The sequence below is a fragment of the Barbus barbus genome (assembly GCF_936440315.1).
Source record: "Barbus barbus genome assembly, chromosome: 43".
Classification (NCBI taxonomy): Eukaryota; Metazoa; Chordata; class Actinopteri; order Cypriniformes; family Cyprinidae; genus Barbus; species Barbus barbus.
In genome coordinates this window covers 2677877-2705370 of record NC_136721.1, presented here as the reverse complement: position 1 = coordinate 2705370, position 27494 = coordinate 2677877, and the positions used below count along the sequence as shown (strand labels likewise).

General features: G+C 36.0%; 3 protein-coding genes across 3 annotated transcripts; all 3 read left to right on the top strand.

The window, feature by feature from the left end:
• Positions 1 to 2317: 2317 nt before the first annotated feature.
• ndufa2 (NADH:ubiquinone oxidoreductase subunit A2) lies at positions 2318 to 5315 on the top strand. Its single transcript, XM_079405469.1, has 4 exons — positions 2318 to 2456; positions 3900 to 4006; positions 4085 to 4176; positions 4287 to 5315. Exons 1-3 carry the CDS (start codon positions 2353 to 2355, stop codon positions 4174 to 4176), a joined length of 303 nt encoding a protein of 100 aa, XP_079261595.1. The 5' UTR covers positions 2318 to 2352; the 3' UTR covers positions 4287 to 5315.
• Positions 5285 to 11025, top strand: arsib (arylsulfatase family, member Ib). The gene is made up of 2 exons (XM_079405468.1): positions 5285 to 6549; positions 8692 to 11025. The coding sequence occupies exons 1-2, from the start codon at positions 6239 to 6241 to the stop codon at positions 10094 to 10096; spliced, it is 1716 nt and encodes a 571-aa protein (XP_079261594.1). The 5' UTR covers positions 5285 to 6238; the 3' UTR covers positions 10097 to 11025.
• A 4646-nt stretch (positions 11026 to 15671) lies between these two features.
• Positions 15672 to 19949, top strand: cdx1b (caudal type homeobox 1 b; the record flags this gene model as incomplete). The annotated part of the gene is made up of 3 exons (XM_079404747.1): positions 15672 to 16086; positions 18197 to 18345; positions 19752 to 19949. The coding sequence occupies 3 exons, from the start codon at positions 15672 to 15674 to the stop codon at positions 19947 to 19949; spliced, it is 762 nt and encodes a 253-aa protein (XP_079260873.1).
• Positions 19950 to 27494: the final 7545 nt, after the last annotated feature.

Below are 27494 nucleotides of genomic sequence, written 5' to 3'. Positions count from 1 at the left end.
CTTTTTGTCTTTGTGTGTAGGTAACACATCATTTTCCGTTATGGAGACTGTAGGCGTATACTTCAGAAAAAAGACCAAAGGAAGACAAACATCTACAGACTGCATGCCAAATAATCCTCCAATTAAGGCTGAAGAGAAAATAATTAGTTACTCTGCTAAAAAAACTGTGTTTTAATATTGCATCTTTAATATTCAAAAAAGTCAACTATTGTTGTAAATTTTAAAGTGACAAATGAGACATTATCACTAGTTATTTCAGTTTGTGGGCCTCTCTTATAGAAAGGTGCCACTGAGGTTGCATGTGTTCTCGGGAAGTGAAGCAAACACAGCAGTGTAACCACAAACACCAACTGCTTCTTAGTAAGTGCTGGTGATGAGAAAACTAGCCCAACCGGCGCTCTGAGTTGCTCGTCATGGAAAATCCATACAGAATGCTTCTATTTAAAAATGATTCTCTGCTGTCTTGATGGTAAAATTAATTGCACAGACATCTGCTTTTTAATGCACAGTAACTTTTTTCAGGCCGTTCACTAAAATGAAGATGTTCTTTTGCCAATTTCATTGTGCAATAAACATCTGGAAATTCTGCATTTCATATCAGACGTTTTGGGCATAACACTTCCAAAGTTTATTTATGTTGATAAATCTGTTTGGTGTCTGAATTGTTCCACTGCCAGTGAACAGTATCACTGGTCTCTTACTTCACAGTGTTTCAGACAAAAGAGTTTGCAGATGCATTGCCTTTTTATGTCCAGAGGAGCAATTCCAATTAATGCAATAATGAAAACACAGAACACTGACAGACAACAGAATGATGAGTGTGTGAATTAAAATTTCCGTGCCAGACAAACATCCTTCAATGTGCTTTAAGTGCTGTCATCATCTAAGTGAACATATAGATGGGGATACTTTTGCCGTTTTGCTATTTGTGTGCATGTACTCTTTGACCATTTCTATGATTTTTCTTTTTCTGGTTTGGGTTTAAAATGTGAGACATCTTTGTTCTTTTCAGGTGTAAAGTTGCTTTTGCTTGACTGTTCAGTCTGAAGTATCTCAAATTATAGAAGTGTATAATAGCTACAAGAATGCAAAACATATGCATTTTTAACATGAGCATACATTGCTTTTTTTATTTAAAAAAATCCCTTCTGTGCGTGTCTGAATTAAGACAAACAGCTGCTGTGACCCAGAAACCTTTGAATACTAGACCCCGGTCACATGACCTCACCATCATTAAGCTTCTGAAACTTTTTCAATCTCTCTATTAAAAGAACACTATCCCTGAAAGTTTAGAATAGTATGCAAGAGCGTGATTAAACACAACAAGGCTGTGAAAGAGACTACATATAATCAGATTAGGCCTACTTTTTTGAACTAGTAATGCATTACTTTTTAATTTAGAAGGAAATATATGAGTTATGTTTTCAGATAAGTAACGCCAGTTTCCCATGTATTGACTGACAGCTCTCCTGTCCTCATGTTGAGAGAAATCTGGAGTTAAGTACAGAGGCGTTGTGTGAACATGATGCTACTGCAGTTCTAGACTAAATATGAACATGCATTTATCTCACCTGCATAAAAACAGATTCAGTATTCTTCAAAGTGAATAAAAACAATATTATATTATTCAAACCTGCAATAATTAAATATGTTAAATAACACAAATATAATTTATGTATTTAATCCCATTTTATAAACAATTGTCTTTGACCTTTAATGATCCAATTCAACCGTACTAAACAGCAAAAACGACACATTTGTGTTATTGCTGAACAGTGCTGAACTTTCTTCTCCCGAGTCATTTTCTTCATGCATTTTGTTTGAGCTGCGCTCTTTACTGTACAGACATGATTTTACACTGCCCTCAGCCTGAAGCGTATTCACTTCACTTTTGGTGTGAAAGGGCTTTTACATTTGTAAAATAACTTTTTTAGCTATTAAAAACAAACAAGCAAGGCAAGCCCAGGTTTAAAAAAGTAATACATTACTTTTTTAACTAAGTAACACAATTTGTTACTTTTTAGGGGTAATACAATATTGTAATGCATGACTTTTAAAAGTAACTTTCCCCAATACTGGAGATAAGTGATTAGATGAGCTTGTTTAAGGTCCTCGACTGCCTAATTCCCATTTAGCCACTTGTTAGTAACTGCCTTTTTTTAAGACAAATTAAACATTTAAAGAAGAAAAAAATCATTTGGGTGCGTTGCTGATGCATTTTCTGAAAGAAACAGGAACGTATACCGTCCAGTCAGTAGGTGGCGGTACTGCAGATGAAGCCGGTTTGGCCAGCGGCCGCTAAACAACAACAGAAGAAGAAGAAGAGCACTGCTGTTCCTGAAGGTGACAGTCATGGCGGCGGCGGTGGTTCGTGGAATCGGCTCAAATCTGTCAAAAAATCTGCGTGAGGTCCGCCTGCATTTATGCCAGATATCAGCTGCCAGTCAGGGAAGCAGGTGCAGTACTGGCGCTTTTTACTGATGGATTTGTATGTTTTTGTAGGAGAGTAACGGTCCTCTATAGAGGCTGTAAAGTCTGAAAACCGACTATCTTTGGTTCATTATTACTGCTCGTAGGTTAATTCAGAGCTCAGGGTTCGTTCGTACTGATATAACTTCAAGAGGCTAATAATTATACATTTAAATCATTATTGGCCACACTCTGTCCTGGAAGAACTCTTCCAGTCATCAAATAAACAATGAGATGTTCACAATCATATATATATATATATATATATGTATATCTATATATGTATATATGTATATGCCTAGATATCTATATCTCTATATATGTATATGTCTAGATATCTATATGTCTATATATGTATGTATGTATATATATATGTTGTTCAGTGAATAATCAAGATGTGCATTGCTAAAACATCTCGGAAGTAACGTTAAACTATAGGATAAATTGCAAACACATTTGCCAAAAAAGTTTTTGTATTAATTATTTGATTAATAAATAAATTATTTTTTTTAGTAGTTGTCCTTGTTGTTTTTTAATTGTTTTTAAAAGAAGTCTTTCCTGGACTGCATTTATTTGCTCAAACATACAGTAAAGCATTAATGTTGTGAAATATTATTACAATTTAAAATAAGTTTATTTGAATATATTTTTTTAAAACATAATTTAAGCTGATTTGTCAGCATCATTTCTCCAGTCTTCAGTGTCACATGATCTTCAGAAATCACTCTAATATACTGATTTGGTGTTCGACTATTATTGGGGCTCAGTTATTATTTATTACTGGTTCTTGTTATTATTAAAAACAGTTTTTCTTTAATTACATATTTATTTCTAATATATTTTTGTGGAAACCCTTATAATTTTTTTAGCATTCTGTGATGAATAGAAAGATTAATGAACATCATTTATTTGATAGAAATATTTTGTAACATTTTAAATGTCGTTACTTTCTCGTTTTAATCAGTTTAATGCGTTGCTTTAAACAATGGCTTATGTGTCACTGTTTCCACAAATATATTAAGTAGCAAAAACTGCTTTCAACATGGATAATAATAAATGCTTTTGTGCACAAAATCAGCATATTAGAATTATTAAAATTGATAAATGGATTTTGTGGCCTGATGACCGTTGTAATTTTTATTTTTTAACTAGTCTTTTCACATTGAGTCTGAAATTTTTGCATGTTAAAAAATAAATACGACCTCATGTTGTGTCAATCACGTTTACACACTGCCTCCTAAACGTTCGTCCGTCATAAAAAAAAAAAATTCTGATCAGGTTTCTGCGTTTTCGCATCTGTAGCAAGCATTTTGATAGGAAAGCATGGCGAATTAAAAAAACAAAAAAATGCATATGAAAATTTCGGACTCGGTGAGCAAGGACCTTTATTCTTATGTCTTAGTCTTTCTTATTTGTTGTTCTTATTTTAGGGATTTTATTGAGCAGCATTATGTGACATTGAAGAAGGCAAACCCGGAGTTCCCCATTCTGATCCGAGAGTGCTCTGGAGTTCAGCCCGTGCTGTGGGCACGATATGGTAGGAAGATACTCCAGAAAACTAAAGCATGTTCATACAAATGACCACATAAGCATAATGATGTATCTCTCTGTCCAGGTTTTGGTAAAGAACACAGTGTTTCACTGGACAACATGAACGCCGACCAAGTGGCCAAAGCACTTGAATCAGTAGTAAATGCAAAGCCCTAAGTAAACATCCTGATGTCAAATAATGTTATTTGTGTCCAAAATTTAAAATAAATGTGTACTCTAAAGATCTTGATTGTTTTTTTGTGTTTCTGTCATTGTTCATTGCGTAGGCAATACAACAGCACCACCAAATGCATATTTACAGAAGGTTTCTGCAAATGTAAAGATTGGACATTATACAACTCTGAAGTATTTCCCATAAGATTATATCACTCCTTGAGATGACATGGAAATCCTGTCATATTGTTACTTTTTTTGTGTGCTATTTTATTTTTACTCTGTGTACTTTTTAAATACATATTGCAGTGGCTAAAATAGCACAAAAAAGTAATGAGCAATGATGTTGGTTTGGGGGCACATGGCTTGCTTAATTTAATGCTTTTCCCATTCCACATGAAATGGTGTGTTGTCAAATTGCTTAAAGATTGTGCTTGGTATATTGATTATGTATTTTGATCTGAAGTGCCACTGTATACTTATATGCATGTCACATAGTTACACAGTAATAGAAAATGATGCATAATTACTTTCAATCAAACCAAACCTTATAGTAAGTACAGGTTGTTCATTAATATTACTCCGCACCAGTGTTGGGGAAAGTTACTTTTAAAAGCAATGCATTACAATATTGCATTACTCCCTTAAAAAGCAACTAATTACTTTACTTTGATACTTTTTATGGAAAGTAATGCGTTGTTACTTTTGTGCTACTTTTGCGTTACTTTTTAAATATGAGCAGGGCTTGATTGTTTGTGTTTAATATAAGAAGTTCTATTTATAGCAAATGTAAAAGCGCTTTAACGCCAAAAAGTGTACTGAATAAACCTCAGGCTGAAGGAAAAGTAAATTCACGTCTGTACAGAACGCAGGAGAAGAAGGTTCAACACTGTTCAGCAATTTAAAAAAAAACAATGAAGCACAATTATTAGTTTATCTAAAGTAATTTTTCCTTATTAGTAGGTTGAACTGGATCATTAAAGGTCAGCAGCAAAGACATTGGTTAATAAAATGGGATTAGATACATTTGTGTTATTTAACATATTTAATTATTGCAGGTTTGAGTCATATTCTGAGTTTGCACTTCACTGTTTTAATTCATTTTGAGGAATAAATCAGTTTTTTTGTGAGTGAGATGAATTAATACATGTTGACGTTTAGTCTAGAACTACAGAAACATCATGTTCACAGCTCATACAACACCTCTGTACCTCCGATTTCTCCCAACATGGGGACAGGAGACTTAAAGTAACTCAGATATTTTGTTGTAAATTAAAAAGTAATGCGTTACTTTACTAGTTACTTGAAAAAAGTAATCTGATTACATAACTTGCGTTACTCACAAAACTGCTCAGCGCTTAACAATATCCAATCACAGTAGCCATTGATTTCCATAGTATGGAAAAAATATGGAAGTCAATGCTGTCAACTGTTTTTCTTTGAAAATGTCAATACCTTGTTTTGTGCTGGACAGAAGGCACTCATACAGGTTATGAACTGAGAGTGAGTAAACAATAGCAAAATTCTCATTTTGGGTGAACTATGTTTTTAAATGATGGATATGTGTGTAATTATATAAGGGGAGAAAAGGCATGAAACGACCACAGTCTAACATCGTCTCAAATCTCAAGAGGCTTTAAGAGATAGACAATCGACTATTCAGTTCTTACCGCCTTCGTCATGATGGGGTTGGACCGTGTAGAAAAAAGAAAGGAGGGGCTGGTTTTAATATCACAGAAAACTCTACTTTGTATGCTCTTTGTCAGTCCAAGACGCATTAAATCTCAGTGTATATAGCCTTTTGTGGTACGAAATGAACGGATTTTTTGCTTGATTAAAAAAAAAATAGCCGATTTTGACAAATTGCACAATATGACATATTTTGCGTTCCATAGGTGAGACGTGGTTTGTTGGTCAGTAGGTCGACTGGGTTTTGGAGACGTATGGTGGAATCCACCCAGCAGCAAACGCCACGTCGCGCTGACGGCAAGAAGGCTTTGAGCAAAGCCCGAGGATTCTGCTGCTAGCTATTAAAGATTGATAGTTGCAACTCTTCGTGAAGTGGATGGCATTATTCGTGCTCTTCGGACTCTTCATTCTGAGTCTACAAACCTCTGCGTCTTGCAGTGACTTGGGATCGAGCAGAGAAGACGTCGAGCGCTTACGGATTGAACAAGCTTCAGCTTTCAGACCCAAACGACCTCCACATATCATCTTCATACTGACAGATGACCAGGGGTTCAATGACATCGGGTATCACAGTAGAGACGTCCGCAGCCCGACGCTGGATAAGCTGGCTTCAGAGGGAGTGCGCCTGGAGAATTACTATGTCCAGCCGCTGTGCACTCCGTCCCGCAGCCAGCTCATCACAGGCAGGTCATTCACCTCATCACCTTATTTACACAGAATATCAAAAATGCATCGCAAGTAGCTGAGATATATATAGTAATATATAGCCTAGATGGTGTGTATAATTGTGGCCTACACACAAACGCAATCATACATGACACCACAACAATGCATTAAACATAAAACACTAATAAACATAACTGATAACTAATATAAATTGAATATTAAATGTTTTTTTCACTGTGTATTTGATCTGGTATAGGTCAGTTGACTCTATTAGACCCTAAGATAAGACCCTATAAAACAGATGGACCATTTTAAAGGAATAGTTCACTCAAAAATGAAAATTTGCTTAAATTTTCTCACCCTCGGGTCATTCAAGATGTAGAGGATGAGTTTGTTTCTTCATCAGATTTGGAGAAATGTAGCATTCTATCGCTTGCTCAGCAATGGATGCTCTGCAGTGAATGGGTGCCGTCAGAATGAGAGTCCAGACAGCTAATAAAATCATCATCCACACCGCTCTAGTCCATCAGTTAACATCTTGAGAAGCCACAAGCTGTTTGTAAGAAACAAATCCATCATTATTTTTAACTTAATAAATCATCGCTTCTGGCTAAAATATGAGTCATCTATAATAACACTTCCTCTAGTGAAAATCTCCACATATTTGTTTAGAAAAGTTTTGGCTTGTAAACAGTGCTTGTTCTGTGCATATTTCTCTTCTGAATCAGAAGAGACATTTTTTCCCCACTGGAGAAAGTAATAGCGTTGATATTTAGTCAATAGCATATTTTAGTCAGAAGCAACAATATTTGTATCAGCTGTTTGGACCCTCATTCTGACGGCACCCATTAACTGCAGAGGATCCATTGGTGAGCAAGTGATGGAATGCTATTATGAATATGTATTGTTTCGATGAAAAACAAACTTGTCTACATTTTTGGATGAACTATTCATTTGACTTTTTTGTTTTATTAAATAAAAAACCAGGATTAGGCCATAGTTCAATTAAGACATTTAAGTAATTTTTATAAATGTATTTAGAAAAAAACATTACTGGTGTGCGTCTTGAGGCAAACCAAAGGCACTGATATATTTTAAGAACAGTCAGAGCAAGTTTCTTTCAGATGAGACTTAGATTTTAGTCTAGGACTAGACTTAAGCCTTGTTTGTGAAACCGGGGGTAGACTTTTACTAAAGTTGTTTTGGAACTTGTAGTGGAGCAATTTTCACTGTAAGGTATCTGTACTTTCACTCAAGTATGGTTTTCTGGTACTCTTTACACACTGTTGCACCCCATATTTAATCGCAGCGCAAAGTATTGCATCTCTAGTGTTTTTTTGCTTTAGTTAAGCACCTTTATTAGCTGAACTTGATTTGTGTCACATGTCCAATGATCCGTGAAGTCTTGTGCATGTATATGTTTGTGCTTTGTTTTTAAAGTTATTTTTAAGCTGTATGTTCCTGGAAAAACTTTAGTCCTTTGCTGTTTTCCAAGACAGCGGGCACTGATTTTATCCATCCAGACTGTGAAAAATAAAGGGAGATTAGTCAAAAAGGAGGGATGTATATGTAACACTTATTGCATTTGATAACGAGTATGTAGACACACAATAATGTTCACTGATCAATTGTGCACCATAAGGGGCTGTTCACACAGAATACATTTTTCCATTCCATTCTGTTTTTCTAAACACGCTCTAGATGGACTTGTATGACCATTGCACTCTCATCTCGAACATATGCACCACATTTTTAAGACACCGTGTCAAGTTAAAAGAATTTCAACTTTTACACTAACCGCCGCTCATCAATGTCAGTTCCAAAACAATAGACCAATTAAAAGACCCCGGAAGCGGGGCAAGCATTGAAAGCTTTTCTTTACAGTAGCAAGTAGGCATGGCAACTGTTTTATTTGACGGCAACAAGTCGAAGAAAGCATTCTGTGCTGCGCTTTTTTAAAAACCATTCCTGAGCACTGCGCCTCGCATTTTAGATGCAAATATGCGTTCTGTATGAACGGCCCCTTAGATTAGGATGTTTATTCAGAAAGTAAACCGGGTCAATTTTTAGTTCATAACAGCCATAAACAAGACCTTATTGTTAAATTCTTATATTTTTTTCCTCCGTGTCTAAGCATTGGGAATTTATTTATGCTTTCTTCAGATATCAAATTCACACTGGCCTCCAGCACTCCATCATCAGACCACGTCAACCCAGCTGCCTCCCTCTGGATGTGGTCACACTCCCTCAACGCTTACAGGAAGCTGGTTACTCCACTCACATGGTGGGGAAGTGGCATTTGGGCTTCTATCGGAAAGACTGTTTGCCCACACGTCGTGGCTTTCACACCTTCTTCGGTTCGTTGACCGGCAGCGTGGATTATTATACATACGGCTCATGCGACGGCAAGTCATTGTGTGGCTTTGACCTCCACGAAGGTGAGTCAGTGGCATGGGGGAAAGGGGGAAAGTACTCAACTCACCTCTACACCCAGAGAGTGCGCAAAATCTTAGCAACACACGACTCAACCAGTCAGCCTCTTTTTATCTTCCTTTCCCTTCAGGCGGTGCATACACCTCTAAAGCCACCCAAAGAATACATCTATCCGTACCGCCGCATGGGCAACGTTCCCCGCAGGAAATACGCGGCCATGGTTTCTATCGTTGACGAGGCGGTCCGGAATATAACTTACGCACTGCGCAAGTATGGCTTCTACCGTAATAGCGTCGTCATCTTCTCCACTGACAATGGAGCCCAGCCATTAACAGGGGGCAGTAACTGGCCCCTACGAGGGTGCAAGGGAACATACTGGGAAGGTGGCATTAGAGGAGTGGGGTTTGTGCACAGTCCCTTAATACGCCAACGAAGAAGGGTCAGCAGAGCCCTTATACACATTACTGACTGGTATCCAACCCTAGTTGGACTTGCTGGGGGCAATGTGTCGCAGCATCAGGGGTTAGACGGGTTTGATGTTTGGCCTACCATCAGCGAAGGAAAGGAATCCCCACGACTGGAAATTCTTCACAACATCGACCCTCTTCATCGGCACAGTCGGGGCTCGTTCAAGGACGGATATGGATTGTGGGACACCACCGTGCAAGCAGCCATTAGAGTGGGCGACTGGAAGCTCTTGACGGGTGACCCTGGCCACGGTGATTGGGTGCCGCCTCAGGTGCTTACAAACTTCCCTAGCAGCTGGTGGCATCTGGAGCGACAGATTGAGAAAAAAAGGAAATCTGTTTGGCTCTTCAATGTTACAGGTGACCCTTGTGAACGGCATGACCTAGCAGCACACAGGCCTGATGTCGTCAAGGAGCTGCTAAGACGGCTAGCGGTTTACAATTGCACGGCAATACCGGTCCGCTACCCACCAGACGATGCCCGCGCTAACCCCAGTTTGAACGGAGGTGCGTGGAGACCTTGGGTGGGCGACGACGAAGAGGAGGAAAACTGGGATGGAATTTATTACAGGAGAGGGAAGAATCGCAAAAGGAAGAAATGTAGGCTCTGCAAATTACAATCATTCTTCAAGAAGTTAAATTTAAAGATCATGTCAAAACAAATATAGGATTCTTTTGCTATTTGACATCACTTACAATAATCAACTTAACTGCTGACCATAAGACTTAAAAAGGAATAGTACACCCAGGCCATCCAAGATGTACATGACTTTCTTTCCACAGGCGAAGAGAAAGGTTTCGGAGGAAAGCATGCTCATCAAAGACTATTTTCAACAGTCCTCCAAAGTACATTTAGACAGCTTCAATGTAATCAATGCAATAAGGGCTGACAAATAAATGATATACTTTTTAACTACAAATGCTCACATTGGTCAAGTTTGGTTTAGTTCATGACCTCTTGTCTGCAGATGTCTTTATTTACAATAAATACAGCTCAACAGAAGCATTTACTTGGTAGCCTTTTTTAAAGCTGACATCTATAGTTCTGTAATGTAACAAGTCTAAAAATACAAATATCTCTCAATTTATGTGAGCGTATAAAACATGCATGTATAAGAATAATACTACAATTGTACTGATACAGGTTACTGTTTTTCTAATTGTATTGTTTTATAAGGTTTTAAAAGGTCAAGTTAATGCAATGTTGCAATATTTGGTGAAATTTTATTAACTGTGAAACAATATTACAGCAATGGCTTGAACACCTACAGACCTCTGTTGTTTCAACTGTTTTTGCATCCTATTTGTGTCAGACTGTAATGCAGAATTCAAATGCTTGCGCTGCTGAGCACCAGGAGACCATGAAGAGACATCACTGCATTTCAATACTTTATTATAAGTACAAGCTGTTTGTTCAGACTGACAGGATATTTCATTCATTATACAGTGTGAAGGCAGTCCCCTGTAGCACATGGCATTGGTGGATGGATGATAAGGTCCAGTACCATTTCGTGACCTCCTTGTGGAACTGTATGACTGTTCAAAGCTTTCCACAAACCACCCTCTGCCCTCTGAAGGGTGTAAACAGGTGACGGACAATAAACAGAAAAAAAAAATTGGCTGTTCTGATTCTTGCTACAGTTTCAAATTCAGTGGTTTTGGGGAAAAATATTGTGCAGAGGTGTTCATATTTTATGTCATTTGTTTTGCATTTGAATATATAATTTTGAAATATGCCTCATTGTTCTTCACACAGAAACATGGAGGGTATATGAATGGAAGTCTCCGATGGCCTCATTAGGTATTCAATGCTTTGCAAAACTAGATACTAGTACTGCCCCCTTGTGAAAAAGATGTGTTTTTGCATACCTTTAAAAGGACTGAATGTAATGTTTTCAGACACTTTTTTACATTTAAATCAAAATGTATTATAGTTTACATTATACTTTATATTAAAGGCAATAGTTGAAATTAAGAGTGCTTTTTGACTCACTTAAGTAGGAGTTTAGTACTTTCATAATGACTTCTCGTCTAAATACAATGCGTACTAGTACTTCAGTGTAGCCTACTAATTCATGTTTTAACTTCATTTCTATTACAACTTAAAACGAGGGTCAAATCTAAGTATATTTGTAATTACACTTTTGTAATAATGTTGTTGTAATAAGTTGCAATTTAGTAAATTATATTAACTTTAAATGTAATACCAAGTAACACAACAGAAAAAATTATAACCAAGTACTTTTCACATGCGCTCAAAAACAAGTGTACTTGAAGCACAATAAAAGATGATTACGACATAATGATTTAGAGTATACCTTAAAGTAAAATTTCTAATTGTATGCGATTACAAAGTGCGCTGCAAGTACACTACAAGTGCACATTCAGTACAATTAAGTGCACGTCTTTTTCAGAAGGTGTTCTCTCTTTCTTTATCACTTTGCGGATATTGAAGGCATTCATGCTTCACCCAGTTGGCTACACAAAACAATGAGGAAAAAACAAACAAAGGGGAATTCTATAGGAGGCTGTAGGTTTTGGAGCTACTGGCTGAATGCATCCTCTTGCTCCTGCTTCTCACAGTACAGAAGGACAGTCTTATCATGCATGACACAAACCAAAGCACAATCCACATGTGCTATCAAAGAACATGCAGTATGTGTGATGTGCCTCTGCTTCCTGGCAAAACAAGACTGCCTTAAAGGAATAGTCCCCCACCCCCCAAAATAAAGATTATAAAAAAATAAGATTACTTTCTTCATCAGAACATATTTGGAAAAATGTAGCAGACGTTTCTTAAAGGGACAGTTCGGCAAAAAAAAGAAGATATTTTGAAGAATGTCAGTATCCAAACAATTTTCATGGTCCCTATTGACTTCCATAATATTTCCATAACATACTGTGGAAGTCAATGCCAGCAATTGTTTGGTTATCAACATTCATCCGTGTGTGTGTGTGTGTGTGTGTGTGTGTGTGTGTGTGTGTGTGTGTGTGTGAGATTAAGTAAATAGGGCTATGAAAAATGTTCATACATTTGTATATATTATGTGCCCAAACACAAATTAAATACAGTGAAATTGTATTTATTTTGGCAAATATTATTAATCTTTCATTTATTTTTCAGCTAAATTACTTAAATTATTTTATGCATTTATTCTGTGCATTACTGAACTGACTAAATAAACAACAAAATGGACTTAAATTGCTAAAGCCACAGAAATGGAATAAAGCCACTGTGTAATAACCATCAAAACAGGATTAGGTTTAGGTGTGATTTCGTGGTTGTCCTGCAGGTGACTGCATGAGACTGTCGGCCTTGGCATTCAATCTAAAACGACTTTCAACCACTACTAAGGTTTTTGTTTTTTAAACAGTCCGTAATTCTAAAATAATTCATATGATCGTTTCTATAGTACGACTTAAGCCTACGATAATGTGCAACCACAGCCTTGCCTAGTATTGTTTAGCCGAAAATAAAATACAAATGCAACCTTATACATTTGAAATTCACTAGTTATGACATGCTTTACTGTAGCTATTTGTTTTGTTATAAAGACAAGTTACTGCAATTAATAGGCTAAAGCAAGTCAAATATAGGCATTTAGTTTTTATTAATTTGCTAAAGTAAATATAGGTTATTTCTCCTGGTAAGAAGGAACAAATTCAGATGTTGTTCGCATACCCATTAAACAAGCATAGCTTTTTTTTAACTCTTTAATTTTACCTCTTATTATCAGAATATGGAAGCACTGAGCGCTGATCTCGAATGCTGAAATGTAAATGCACGTATAAATTTAATGATACTTTTATATCAGCACTGTTAACAAGGGCAGCGAACTCTCTTGAGTCCATTCCCCGCATTATTATCAGCCATCAGCATTCGTTACACTCTTGCTCTGTTTAGGGTTATTTTTCTATCCAAACACTCTTTTAAGCAAGACAAGTGCTTCCACTGCAAATACAGAAATTACAGTGTACAAAACAAATTAATCAGCATTTTATTCAATATTGAAATACATGTCCTATTTGTTAATATATTTTTATTTAAATGAATAAAATGTAGATTTTGATTTTATATTAACAATCACCCCCGAGTCGATATTCTCTCTCTTTTTCCCGAAAGCTCTTCCCATTTCAATTACAAGGAAGTCACACTTGGATGTGAAATGTGACCCCACACCTCTAAATCCTCCCAGATCGCTTTGAACCCCTGTCCTCCTTCTGAACTGACCAAAATCGTTTGCATTATTCTGTTTCCTCGATGTCTTTTACATGGGATCGGAGAAGCATGTTTATTTATCGGTGTACCTAATGGACTGTAAAGTGTTTGCATGTTTTCAGATGCATCTGTGATATGCCTGTCTTTAAAGTGAAGAGGAAAAGCTATAAACTAACATTTATCCTCAGTGAGAAATGACTGAATCCTGAAGAATAACTTGATAAATCGTGTGTAGCCTATTTTAAGTAACTCCTTTTAAGATATAGGTCAGTTGAATACAATAAAAATAGGATGTAAACCACTTCAAATGTAAGAAAGTATATTCCACGTCGTTATCTTATCAATAGACAACCGTTTTCTAGCCGAACACTGAAATAAAAGCTACGATTATAAATGTAATAGCCCACAAACACACACTTGTTAGTCTTTACAACATGAACACAATCAGAAATAGGCTACTATTGAGCAGCAGCATGCACGTGCAATATAAATGATCATGCATTTCAGTTTTTATGACATGGTTTAGACTACATCACTTATGTCCAGGTGTCAAATGTTTTCATTTTATTTTTATATTTATTTTTATTTTTTTGGACAGCTCATAATTTTATGGCCGTGTGTTTTAGATGTTTTCATATCATAAAACTGATAGGAGACATCCTGAAATAATTTGGTAGGCTATATTAGTTTAATCTCTGTCCAGTTTCTTGAAAACTGGCTCATAGATTAAATGCTTTGAAAGTCCAGGTGAAATTATGGTCTTGGTCTTCCGTGCAGAAGACATGGATTCTTAAAATGCAGCCATTCTTACGTAATTTAACAACACATACTATATAGTATTTAATGTATTATAATATTTAATGTGCTACTATAAAATAATCATGTCTAATCTTTCATTTTGTCATGCGCCGATGGCTGTTCCATGTGTACAGTTCACAAAAATACATTTAAGTTTTATAGCATTCATTGTATTAATAATGTGATTGTATATAATCGGTCTTAAAATGCACATTTAAAACATGCACCCCGTAAAATCGAAAATTATCATATTACGGCCATGATCTTTGTCTTGTTCGCACTGTAGACACTGATAATCGAATGCGTGTGTCGGTGTGTGTAAACTAATACATGCTTATAACATTATGTATATAGATTGCAATAATAATGTTTTGATAAATGCATGCATCGTATCATAAAAATACAGTGACACTGTATTACGGCACGGTATTTAAGTCACAGTATATTTTACAGTTCATGTCATTAAATCATAAAATACATGTTTTGGGCTATTCTTATTTTCTATGTAAAATGAAATTAAAGCATGTCGCAAAACGGAAGGCCACATAAGAATTAAAATTCATGATAATTAGCTCCTGTCATGTTTCCAATAAAAAAGGCTTATGCAAAAATAGCATTCAACTAAACAACATAAATGTATAGCAAACACCAAATATATTGCAAAAACAAAAATAAGAGTAACTTGAACTTGAAATAAAATCGAACCATGATGGTGCGCACAAGGCATTTTGGGAATTCCCGTATGCAGCTAACATTTGTATTTCTGAAAATAATCAAAAAATAAAAATGAACAAAAGCCTATTTACCTTAAAAATAGCTGATGATTCTTTGTTAAATACAATAGGCTTATTTATATTTTATTCGCAAGTAATGAGCTAAATATTTCTTACAACAGTAAATGTATACATGTTGTCGTTTTAAATGTCATGCCATTTTTACACTTTCCTAACGTATTTAGAGTGCATGTAGACCTATACTAATATGTTTAGATTCGTGGACCTCTCTGAGTTGGAACATCACCAAGGCAGTTTCTATACCGTGGGAGGGTGATCAGCATGATCATAAAAGTGACGTCAATATCTCAACCTTTAGCAGCCACCGAGGCTGGAGGGTTCAGAGAATCTGGCCAGGTAGAGGAACCGTCAGGTTATAGGGAAACCTGGGTCTAAGGAGCCAAGATCAATTGTTTGGGTGCATATTATGCACTGGAGTCATCCGGCGGAAAAATGTACGTGAGTTATCTCTTGGAGAAGGACACCAGTATGTACTCGAATTCCGTAAGACACCCCAGCCTAAACCTGAACCCTCAGAATTTTGTCCCCGCACCTCCTCAATATCCAGACTTCACAGGATACCATCACGTCCCTGGAATTACCAACGACCCTCACCACAGCCAAACAGGAGCCTGGAATCCCGCGTACCCTCCTCCGCGAGAGGAATGGACACCTTACGGGCCGGGAACTGGAGCTTCGACCTCGAGCACTGGTCAGCTGGGCTTCAGTCCTCCAGAGTTTTCTTCTGTTCAAGCGCCAGGCCTTCTTCCATCCTCCTTAAACACATCAGTCGGTCAGCTTTCGCCCAACTCTCAGAGACGGAACCCCTACGACTGGATGCGTCGGAGCGCGCCGCCGTCAAACTCAGGTGCGTTTTTGAAATCTATAAATGAAATTATTATATTTTGAAAAATGCAATATAATGATTATTATAGAGACTATTAACTATCGTGATTGCAAAAAAGGGTAAATTATAAAAAAGGTAAAAATAAATAAATAAAATAAAAAAGGCCTGTTATGAACATGTAACGTGAAAACCACTGCTAAACTCGGTCCTGTAATGGTTTAGAAGCAAACTCTTCTGTATTCACTTGTTTGTCATGCTAATATAGTGATTTGTGTGACTTTCTTTGCTTTGATGTCACTCTTTGTTCTTTTCTATCCGGATGCAGAGAAGTTGCTGAATACACGGATGCGCATGTGCAATTAACATTTAGTAGCTAATAAAGCAGCAGAAAGGATGAACAACAAAAAAATGTATAGAAAATAAAAAATAAATAAAAACATTAATTATTTATAGGATTATGCCTTTTTTAGAAAACAACACAAAATGTAACAGGAAAAAAAAAAATCAAGAAGGCAATTCACAGGACTGGAGGAAATGTCTCCAAATGCCTGCTGTTAAAACTTCAATTCTTTGTGAAAACTGAACAAAAATATGAAAATAAAATTTAATGTTTACATGTACAGTTGGGGCTAATGTTTCCGACCAAGGAGATTTGGAATTATTGTAATTACTGCAAGTTCTAAAAAAAAATTCTGATATTTCAGCACATTGTTAATAAGGTATATATATATATATCTGTCAGCTCAGGATCCTCTCTATTATGACTGGAACAGGGGCAACAATTAACTCTCAATTCCTCCTCATATGTATGCCATGCCATGACAATCTCAGGCACGCTTAAGAAAAGTTAAAAATTTAGTTAGACCTATTTCTGTTCAAACACTTTATCCACCAAAAAAATGGATATACCATAAATTACAATCTTGAGGCAATTCCTCAAAACAGTTAACATCAGTTAACATACAACGTTTTCGGGGAAGTCGTGGCGTAATGGTTAAAGAGTTAGACTCGTACAACTCAAACCTACAGGTTGCGGGTTCGAGTCTCATGTCTAGCAGGAATTGTAGGTGAATGTACACTTGCTCTCTCCTCCCTCAATACCACGACTTAGGTGCACTTGAGCAAGGCACCAAACCTCAGCATAGGTGCCGCAGCAAAAATGGCTGTCCACTGCTCCGGGTGTGTGTTCACGGTGTGTGTGTTCACTGCTCTGTGTGTGCACTTAGGATGGGTTAAATGCAGAGCACAAACCCTGAGAATGGATAACCATACTTGGCAAAAAAATTAAGTAACCAGACGATCTTATTGAGAAGTCTGGAGCCAAGCCCAAATGATGTTATTAGCTCACTGCTACTATTATTTTAAAGTTCCAATCACTAAGATGTAGTTTATATAACACAATTAAATACCTGGCTTTTTAAATGGAGGATTGTGAGAGTCGCTAGGCCGGGTTAATGATACCCAGAGATTATGGCCTCTAGTGAGATTTTCAGTGAAGATGCTATGGTTGAGAAGCCTAATTATCTGGAGTTCCTCCCTCTGTGGCTGTTGCCCTAGACAGGCGCTGTCCTTCCCTTTGCCGTTCATGTTTTAATATTTAACTTGGTAGCCACTTAAGTCCACTCTTGCCGCTGACAGGGTAAACTAAGTTTGAAATATAGAGACATGATTCCAAAGACCTTTATAACATGGACATCTTGGTGTTTTATATATGTGTGCTCTTAACGATTGGCTTGATTAAGGGAGCAAACACTGTGTTCCCATAGTTACTTTTTAATAGAAAAGATAAACACAACGACATTAACAAAAAACTGTACTCTTTATTTCTATCACATTATAATTAATTATAGTCATATCTTTTTCTGTACGTTTAGTGAGTAAAAAAATACTTCAAATAAAAATGGAGAAAAGCCTTGAAAGGAACCAGATTTACACAGAATACATTTAGATTTATGCCAAGCAATTTGTTGCAAAATAAATAAAGTACACTAAAATAAAAATAAAATACTCATCAGAGCCTATACTGTGAAAAGGAAAGGGTCATGTAGATAAGGACTAATTCACAATTATTTGTTTAAAATTGACTTGACTTTTAATGAAAAATTAATTTGTTATGCCGTTTGTCATTTAGGGGGGAAGACCAGAACAAAAGACAAATACCGGGTAGTGTACACGGATCATCAGCGTCTGGAGTTGGAGAAAGAATTTCATTACAGCCGTTACATCACAATAAGAAGAAAGGCCGAACTGGCAACAACACTCGGTCTGTCAGAGAGACAGGTTAGCTGCTCTAATACAGTCTTCAGTCATCATGTTCTTAGACAACATATTCTTCACGTACACTCCTAAAAATAAATATTCCAATAGAGGGTTTGCAGTGATGCCACAGAAAAATCCCAAAGAACATTTCAGTTAAAAGCCATTCAGCCATTTTTTCCACAAAAAGAATCCTATGTTGAATGGAAAGGTTCCATGGATGTTATTCATGTACTCTTAAAAATAAAGGTTATTTTGGAATTTATTGTTCCATGAAGAACCTTTAAAATCCATGGAATCTTTTTAATGTACAAATGGTTCTTCATACTGTAAAAAGGTTCTTTATTGACATTTTTGGTTCCATGAAGAACCTTTAACATTCATGGCATACTTTTAAAAATAAAGGTTCCAAAATGCGTTCCCTAAAGGACCTTTCAAAAAACAATTCTTAGAAGAAGCATTTCATTCTCGAATAAAAAGGACATTTTAATCATCTTAAGAACATTTTCTTTTGTGAAGAACCTTGTGTTGAATGGAAAGGTTCCATGGATGTTATTCATGCACTCTTAAAAATAAAGGTTATTTTGGGAATTTATTGTTCCATGAAGAACCTTTAAAATCCATGGAATCTTTTTAATGTACAAATGGTTCTTCATACTGTAAAAAGGTTCTTTATTGACATTTTTGGTTCCATGAAGAACCTTTAACATTCATGGCATACTTTTAAAAATAAAGGTTCCAAAATGCGTTCCCTAAAGGACCTTTCAAAAAACAATTCTTAGAAGAAGCATTTCATTCTCGAATAAGAAGGACATTTTAATCATCTTAAGAACATTTTCTTTTGTGAAGAACCTTGTGTTGAATGGAAAGGTTCCATGGATGTTATTCATGCACTCTTAAAAATAAAGGTTCTTTTGGAATTTATTGTTCCATGAAGAACTTTTAAAATCCATGGAATCTTTTTAATGTACAAATGGTTCTTCATACTTTAAAAAGGTTCTTTATTGACATATTTGGTTCCTTGAGCCTTTATTATCCATGGTACACTTTTAAAAGAACCTTTTAGTGAAAAATTCTTAAAAGACGCATTTTATTCTTGAATGTGAAGAACATTTGAATAATCTTAAGAACCATTATAAAGAAAGTTTTGTGGAATGGAAAGTTTCCATGGTTGTTAAAGGTTCTTCACAGAACCAAAGATGCCAATAAAGTGCCTTTCTTTACATTTTTATTCCACAAAAAAAAATGCTTCTTTTAAGAACTGTTAACTGAAAGCTTCTTCTATGGCAACGCTGTAAAACCCTCCCATTGGGAACCTTTATTTTTAAGCGTGTAGAAGCTGATTGGGATCACTGGTGTGTAATGCAACAAATGCAACTTTTACTAGGAACAACCTTTTTTCAGTACTACTTATGGCATGTTGTTGGCAGGTGAAGATCTGGTTCCAGAACCGGCGTGCTAAAGAGAGGAAAGTCAATAAAAAGAAGATGCAACAGCCGCAGCCAGCATCCACAACCACACCAACCCCACCTGGTTCAGCTCTGCCAGGCAATGTTCCCATGGTCACAAGCAGCAGTGGTGGCCTGGTATCACCATCTATGCCAATGACTATCAAAGAAGAGTACTGAAGACGTGCAGACTTTGACTGGTAGCTGTTTTTATAAAGAGCCCTTTTACACACAGGGTACTTTCAAATCAACCCATCAATGAAAACACAACACGAATGTGACAACCGTGACAAAGACTGTGAAAAAATACGAATAAAAAGTAGTCAAGAACTTTTGAAAAGTAACATTTGAAGCACACATGAATCTGAAAGGTGTAATATTCCTCTGGTCGCGTCGGTTTCTTTACTCTAGTACTTTATTACTGCTGTTGTTTTGCTCATCACTGTAAACTTTAATATGTTTTGAGATTGTAAAAGTGAATTCAAATAACTGTATATTTCTAAAGTAATTTGTATGAATAAAATATATGTTTTAAAGAGATTCATTTCAGACTTGCCATCCATTTTCATATTTGTTTACTCGAGTCTTCCCACGGATATCAGAAACAGAGCTGTTTGTGTCCAGCATTGATTTGTCAGGTTTATTGAAGGTGTTTTCATATTCACTCGAGGAACACATTGAGGAAAATGTCAGATGGGTTTTATCTGCACTTCATTGAAATGGAGAAGAACTGCTAGCGTGCGAGTGAATAGACGGCACTCGAGCAGGAGCTGGTGCTGTTTGCACAGTGTAACGGCATCGCTGGATAACAGACGAGTGCATGCTGAGAAACTGTGAGCTATTTCATTATCAAGCACACTCTGGACTCTCTTATCAATGGTGTGACAGAGAAGCTCAGCTTGACGGGCAGAACATATCTCCTCTACGGCTTCGCCGCAACAGGACCTGTTTTATGACCGCGTTAACAAAGCCAGGGTGTGGCGTCCAAAGGCCGAGGCGAAAGGGACTGTTGAGCAAACAACATGCATCTGCCTGCGTACATGTCCATTCTCAGAGAGTGTCCATATGTCCATACTGAACCTTCATCTTCATCTTTGTGAACGGTATATTTAGGTTAGAGAAGATATTGTGATCGATATCTTTAGCTCTTTATGGCCACCACATGTTCATGCAGCAGATATAGAAATGATATTCTGTTAGACACAGATTGAATTGTTCAATCCTGAAACAATGGCACATTTGAGCTGTATAATTCATCTGTTTTGCAGTGTACATCATGTATGTATGTATGTATGTATACAACAACTATCACATTTTAATATCAAAAATTCAGTACTGGGATAACATCAAATCATGAACTTGAACTTTTGTTGCCTAATCCGAAATTATATTGACATATTGATTACATTAAATGATTCAAAAGTTACAAAACCAATATACTGTGAGTTCTCATATAAGTGAAATTTTTTCTTCTGATTATGAATAAGCCTGAGACAAACATAGTGGCATGCCATGTCTCTACAAAAGCATCCTAATGTGTTCTATTTAATAAAGAGGTTACATTGTATTGTTCCATTTTTCTTTATCGTTGCTCTATTTCTGGTAAGAGGAGAATTGCATAAACAAGCTTGCTGATAGCTGCCTCCGAGGCCATAAAGTTTATTGGGGGGCATGTTGTAAAAATATTCTCACCACAGTAACAAAAGCATGTCGGTAATGTTCTTCATGTCATTTTATATGAAGTACAAAGAGAACATTTTACTAGGAAGCCTAAATATGAATTATAATTTCTTCATGTATTTAAAGCTGACTGTGTCTCACTTATTCAGATTCAGAAGAAGAACCCTGTGGTAAATTAAAAAGGCAATGCCGTCACAGAAAATTGGTGAATTACTGATTACTAGAGATTTTCATGCAGTCCTACTTTCATTGCCCCACCCCCCCATCTAAAAAAAATATTATTTCATGTCTGCTATTTAAAAATAAAAAAGATAGATTTTTAATTAGGGCAAATAGTTTAAAGCAAAGTATACCCAATCGTCATTTAAAACACTAAACAAACTCATTACCTGTCTAGTCTATCTATTACTTATACAGCTGGTTGTTTACGAGGCTATTGTATCATAAACGTCCAATTACAATAGTTATACCCACTAATAATCTCTATAATGGCGAGAATAATTCTACATAAACACTGGAGCTGTAAAGCAATGATTCTAGAGACTCTCTATAAATAGCAGATATGGTTAAGTGCCTATGACACCTTTTCATTGAACCCAGCGGAATTTACTCACATACTCCACCAAATACCTGTGCTGGCCATGTTTTTATCAATTCTTATTATTATTAAACTAAAACCTATACATACATGTGTAACAGGTGTTCATTTTATTGGTAACAGTTATGTTTATATATATATATTACATAATATTTTTAAGATGAACAACAATTTGTTGGAAAACACTGTGGACAGTCTTCTTAGATATTTTTGAGAATTATTTTTTAACAAATAGAAGTGCAATAAAATAAATCAGGCCAAATAGCTATCAATTTGGCCTGATTTATTAATCAGAGGGAGCATGACATACATTATTAAATTGCATCATTGTGGCATACAGTATCTTGATATCAAATACCAGATATTTGATAGTGTGAGTTCATTTTCTTGGTTCGCTTTGAAGGCCTCATCCCTCACCTTCATAATCAACCTTTGCCTTTGTTGATAATTTCGAGCATTTCAACATGACAATGTATTGATGTCAACACAAGTTCATGTTTGGCAATCCAAGATAGATGTGCAAGAAACAATCCTCAGTTCCTGAGATGTGAAGTGTGAATGATTAACCCACACAGAATGCTCAGTAAACTTTAGCATCAATAAAACAGCAATATGATTTCAACTGTCATTCTGAGCATAATTTTCACAGGACTACTGTAAAGTTTTGGTTTTAATCTTTAATCACATTTAAAAAAGTAGTAGCAACTGCAATACTACAAGCTCAAATTAGAAATGTAGTTAAAGGGTTGCAGGTCATGCCATATAGCCTAAGAAAAGACTATAACTGCTCTATATTCATTTTCAGGTGCAGTAAATTGACTTATGCGTCGAATGTTTCCTGTGTCAAAGTTCAAATGTCAACAAGCTGAACATCCAAGACCTGGGCCTCATGAATTACTGTGTTATCTAGATTTAATTTGATTTAGACTCAATCCTTCCTTCTTCAAAACTAATCTCAGAGCTGTTGTCATAGCAACAATCCAGGTCTGTACATTTAAACCTGAATGAGATCAGATTACAGCTTTTTAAATAATAATAATAATAATAATTTACCATTATTTTAATATAGTAATACTGTGTATAAATTAATAATGTCAAATAAAATTGTCAGCCAATTCAATGAAAATTAAAGAAATTCAAAATAATATATATTATTAAAAAATATATACATATTATATATATAATATATTTAATAATATATATTAAGAATATAATATAATATAATAATAATATATTAAATAAATTATTATATAAAATATATATATATATATATATATATATATATATACTGTATATATATATATATATATATATATATATTTTTTTTTTTATAATAATTTATTTAATAATAATAATATTGATTGATTGATTGATTTAACTTTATTATCCAGCAATGTCAAAATTCTCCTTTGGCTTCTCATAGAAAAACACAAACAAAAAGAAAAAAAACACTGAAGATAAAAACAATAATCATATTCATCCAACGACTGAACACACACACACACACACAAAGTAGCCTACTTATTCTCACATTAGAGCAGCTGTTCGATTAGTCATTCATGTGCTTTATACAGCACAGGAGATACAAAGAACAAAGTAAAGAGTGATGATGCGCCGTTAGAAAAGTGTTCCTGATCCTTTCTAAATGTAATTGTTTTTTGCTGTTTCCAAGCAAGGGATGATCGTGGGCTTTAAAGTACTATATGACCTCACGATGCATGTAAATATAAACAAATTACAGTCTCTTGTCAATAAAATAAAAATGTAAAGACTGTATAAAATAATAATAATAGAAATAAAATATTTGTGAATACTAAAACAAACAGCTAGGCTTAGCCTACATGTTTATTAGGCTATGTCTTCTTATCCTTGTGTATTTTGGTCGCTTGATTTAACCAGAGCCAGAGATGAATTGCTATCACGATCAGATGATGTCATCAGATGCATTAAGTATAGATATAAAGAGCACGGAACTGCACGAATACATTTTTTTCTTAAAAAAAGAGAGAGTCGGGATGTCCTGTTGCTCTCATGCTCGTGCATGCTTATTAATGCACTAATACCTAATTACAAACACTTTTAGGTAGCCTATAATTAACTTCATTTCATTAGGAGAGTGGGAACTTTAAACACAGTAAGGTAGTTTCGTCAGTAACACATTTGACCATTTGAGGATCTAAGGTAAGACTGATCTCTGGGATGAAATGGAATAACACACAGCACTGAAAGCGGAATGGTTTGCAGTGCTGCAAGCTCTTCAGTAATTCTGCATGCAAAAACCATAGTGTGATTGCAGATTTCCGTATAACACAAGACATAAAGCTCTGACCTGCACAGAGCCAAAAGCCACGTGACCAAAAAAGACCACACTTCAAAAAAACGCACATTTCAAAGCTATAGTGCAGGTGGATGGGAACTAGTAAGTTTCATTCATCTATTAGTGGCTTAGCACTGAAGGGCCACTATTTGATGTCCTCTTCTTATTTGAGGCAGAGACCTGTTGGTTTAGTCAGTGCATAAACACCTTTTCTCTTAGCTTTTTCTTAACTTTTTCTCAAAAAAAAGTCAATAGCAACTGTTTTCATGTAGCGAATCCACATATTTGTATTATCACCATTTCTTTTTTTTGTGACCATCACCCTCGTTCCCTGAGGTATAGGCTACCTGAGCAGTTTGAGGACAGCAATATCCAGAGGAAACCTGATAAGCATCACTTTGACATGATTTGAAGGTACGAGTAATGTTTGTACCAATTCAACAAGTGTTAGCTAATATACCAGATAAAGGAAAATGCATTGACAATGCTTCACAAGATTGTCCCGTGACATTAAAAACCTCGAAACAGAGACATCCATCATCCTCATCTTCTCTCTTAGCTACGTGAAGACAACACAGAACACAAAATTAAGATTAAACCTATAAAAAATATATTTAAAAAATGAATATTGAATTTATTACATGAAGATTCAGAAATATAACAGTATCTGATTGACTGAGAGGCCTGTTAGGAATGATTCGATTCTACCAATATGAGCACTGGGACTTTCAACAGTTTGTATCACTTCATGGCAGGCTACATTGTAATGCCAGTAGTGAATTAGTGATTAATTCAACCAATTTACTCAAAAAATTGATTCATTCAGGAACGAAACTAAGTGTTATTTGAACTTTCCTCACCACCTTACGAGGCTCAACTGACGAGGATCGTGTTGGAAAGGTAACACAGAAACTGACGCTTGACTTGCATTGCCCAGCGCTGACGCCAGTTCCTGTATGTGTTAAATCCCATTAACAGCTGAAGAATAATACGACAAAGATACGACTTTCCTCAAAGAACATGGCAAACTTTTAACAAATTTATGGCATTACACGGAGAATGAAACAGACCCAGGTAATCGTATACTGTAAGGCAGGGGTGTCAAAAGAGTTTTGTACCAACCCTGCTCCAACACACAAACTATGCAGTTTTCAATTAAGACTGAAGGACTTGATTAGTGTGAAGTGAAGTGAAGTGACATTCAGCCAAGTATAGTGACCCATACTCGGAATTCGTGCTCTGCATTTAACCCATCCAACGTGCACACACACAGCAGTGACCACACACACACCGTGAACACACACCCGGAGCAGTGGGCAGCGCCCGGGGAGCAGTTGGGGGTTCGGTGCATTGCTCAAGGGCACCTCAGTCGTGGTATTGAGGGTGGAGAGAGCACTGGACATTCACTCCCCCCACCTACAATCCCTGCCGGCCCGAGACTCGAACCCGCAACCTTCGGATTACAAGTCCGACTCTCTAACCATTAGGCCACGACTTCCCCTGGATCAGGTGTGTTTAATTAGGGTTGCATCTAAACTCGACAGGGCTTTGACTGCTGATTGGCTCACGAGGCTATCAGTCATCATTAAGCGATGTGACGCCGACCTATCCACTGCCAGTAAAGTTTCCTCTGGCAGATAAAAGGACGCTTTTGATCCCTGTTTTTGCTGTCATTTACTTGGTTTTTGACTTGCTTTATTTGTTATTCACTTATGCCAAAATCCTTTGTGTTTTATTCTGACATTCTTGATCTCTATAAACTTTTGATTTGCCGTTTCGTTTGGTTATTTTGTTACTTTGTTACTTGGATGGCATTGCTTTTTGATCTTTGATGAGCTTACGTACTATGACGTTTACTCTTTACTCAAGAGGAAGGTGGATAGGGAAGATGTCGTGCGACTTCCATTGTGCAACATTTAGGTAACTCTGTGTATAGAAACCCCAGGTAAGAGGTGAACGCCACCCACTGTATGTTTTATTAGTTGAGAGTAGGGAAGTATACAGCACTTGGCACTGAAGATTTATTTTCTTTTTCTTCCTTTAGTTAGGTTAGAGGTTTAAATAAGGTAGAATTGGTTTTTGTTTCTTTCTTTCTTTTGGCATCACTAGTGTCCCCTTTCTCTTGGGTTGATTTGCTTAGTTTTTTTTTGTTCATTCTATTTTTTTTTTTAATTGTAAATTTGTACGTATTGGTTGTCTCTTTAATAACTTCTACTTTTGTAAATATACTTTATAGTTAAATCAATTCTTTTCCGTTTGTATAATAAATCACTTTCGTTGGCAGTTTGTGTCCTTGGATTGTTTCTTGCCGCCTCCTATCATTTGACAGATTTTGCCATAATCTAAATGTTACTCCTTTTTCCCCTAGACAAATTATTATTATTATTCTGTCTTAAGAGCATCTGGGCACCAGAGACCGTAAATCACAGAGGTCCCAAATTTGGAGGGATGGCTATAACTACTGTGAATCACAAATGATAGCTGTAATTTTAATGTTATCCACTACAGGGAGCCACAGGATACTAGGAGGCAAAGTTGAAATTTGACACCAGCACAACCATATCTACAGCATGGATTGCTTCAAATGTGGTAATTTTGATCATGCTTCTGTTTTCATCTAATATACTAAAATGTTATCTCTACTAGTTAGTCATATATTTATTACTGAGTCTGAAGAGTAAATTTCAAGGCAGCACAGTGTTGTGAGAAATTAGGTATGATCACACAAATGGCATTAATATCAAATATGTATATAACTGCTTAATATAGTGCATAATGAAAAAAACTGGACACTTGATAAACTGTTAATAAATAATAATAATCAAATGAAAATAACAAATATTTGAACTATACACTTGTATGTTGTCTGCAATATGTTTGTACTTCTGTACTGGAAGCTCCTAACAAGACAAATTGCTTGTGTGTGTAAACACACTTGGCAATAAAGCTCTTTCTGATTCTGATTACATAGTTACCTTAAAAATCATTGTGAATACAAAAACAGTAAGAGCGCCAACAGTAACAGTATTTATTGTCATTATATTATTATATTTCCTACAGTGATTGTGTAGGAATTGTAATCAGGCACTAAAGATCGCTTGGGTTCCTAATGGATAGCAATTTTGAAGGA

Excerpts from the sequence above, each read along its gene's own strand:
- ndufa2 (XM_079405469.1), top strand. The coding sequence starts at position 2,353 with ATGGCGGCGGCGGTGGTTCGTGGAATCGGCTCAAATCTGTCAAAAAAT. Across the intron at positions 2,457-3,899 it reads GCTGCCAGTCAGGGAAGCAG|GGATTTTATTGAGCAGCATT; the intron begins GTGCAGTACTGG and ends TTCTTATTTTAG. Across the intron at positions 4,007-4,084 it reads CGTGCTGTGGGCACGATATG|GTTTTGGTAAAGAACACAGT; the intron begins GTAGGAAGATAC and ends CTCTCTGTCCAG.
- arsib (XM_079405468.1), top strand. The coding sequence starts at position 6,239 with ATGGCATTATTCGTGCTCTTCGGACTCTTCATTCTGAGTCTACAAACC. Across the intron at positions 6,550-8,691 it reads AGCCAGCTCATCACAGGCAG|ATATCAAATTCACACTGGCC; the intron begins GTCATTCACCTC and ends TGCTTTCTTCAG.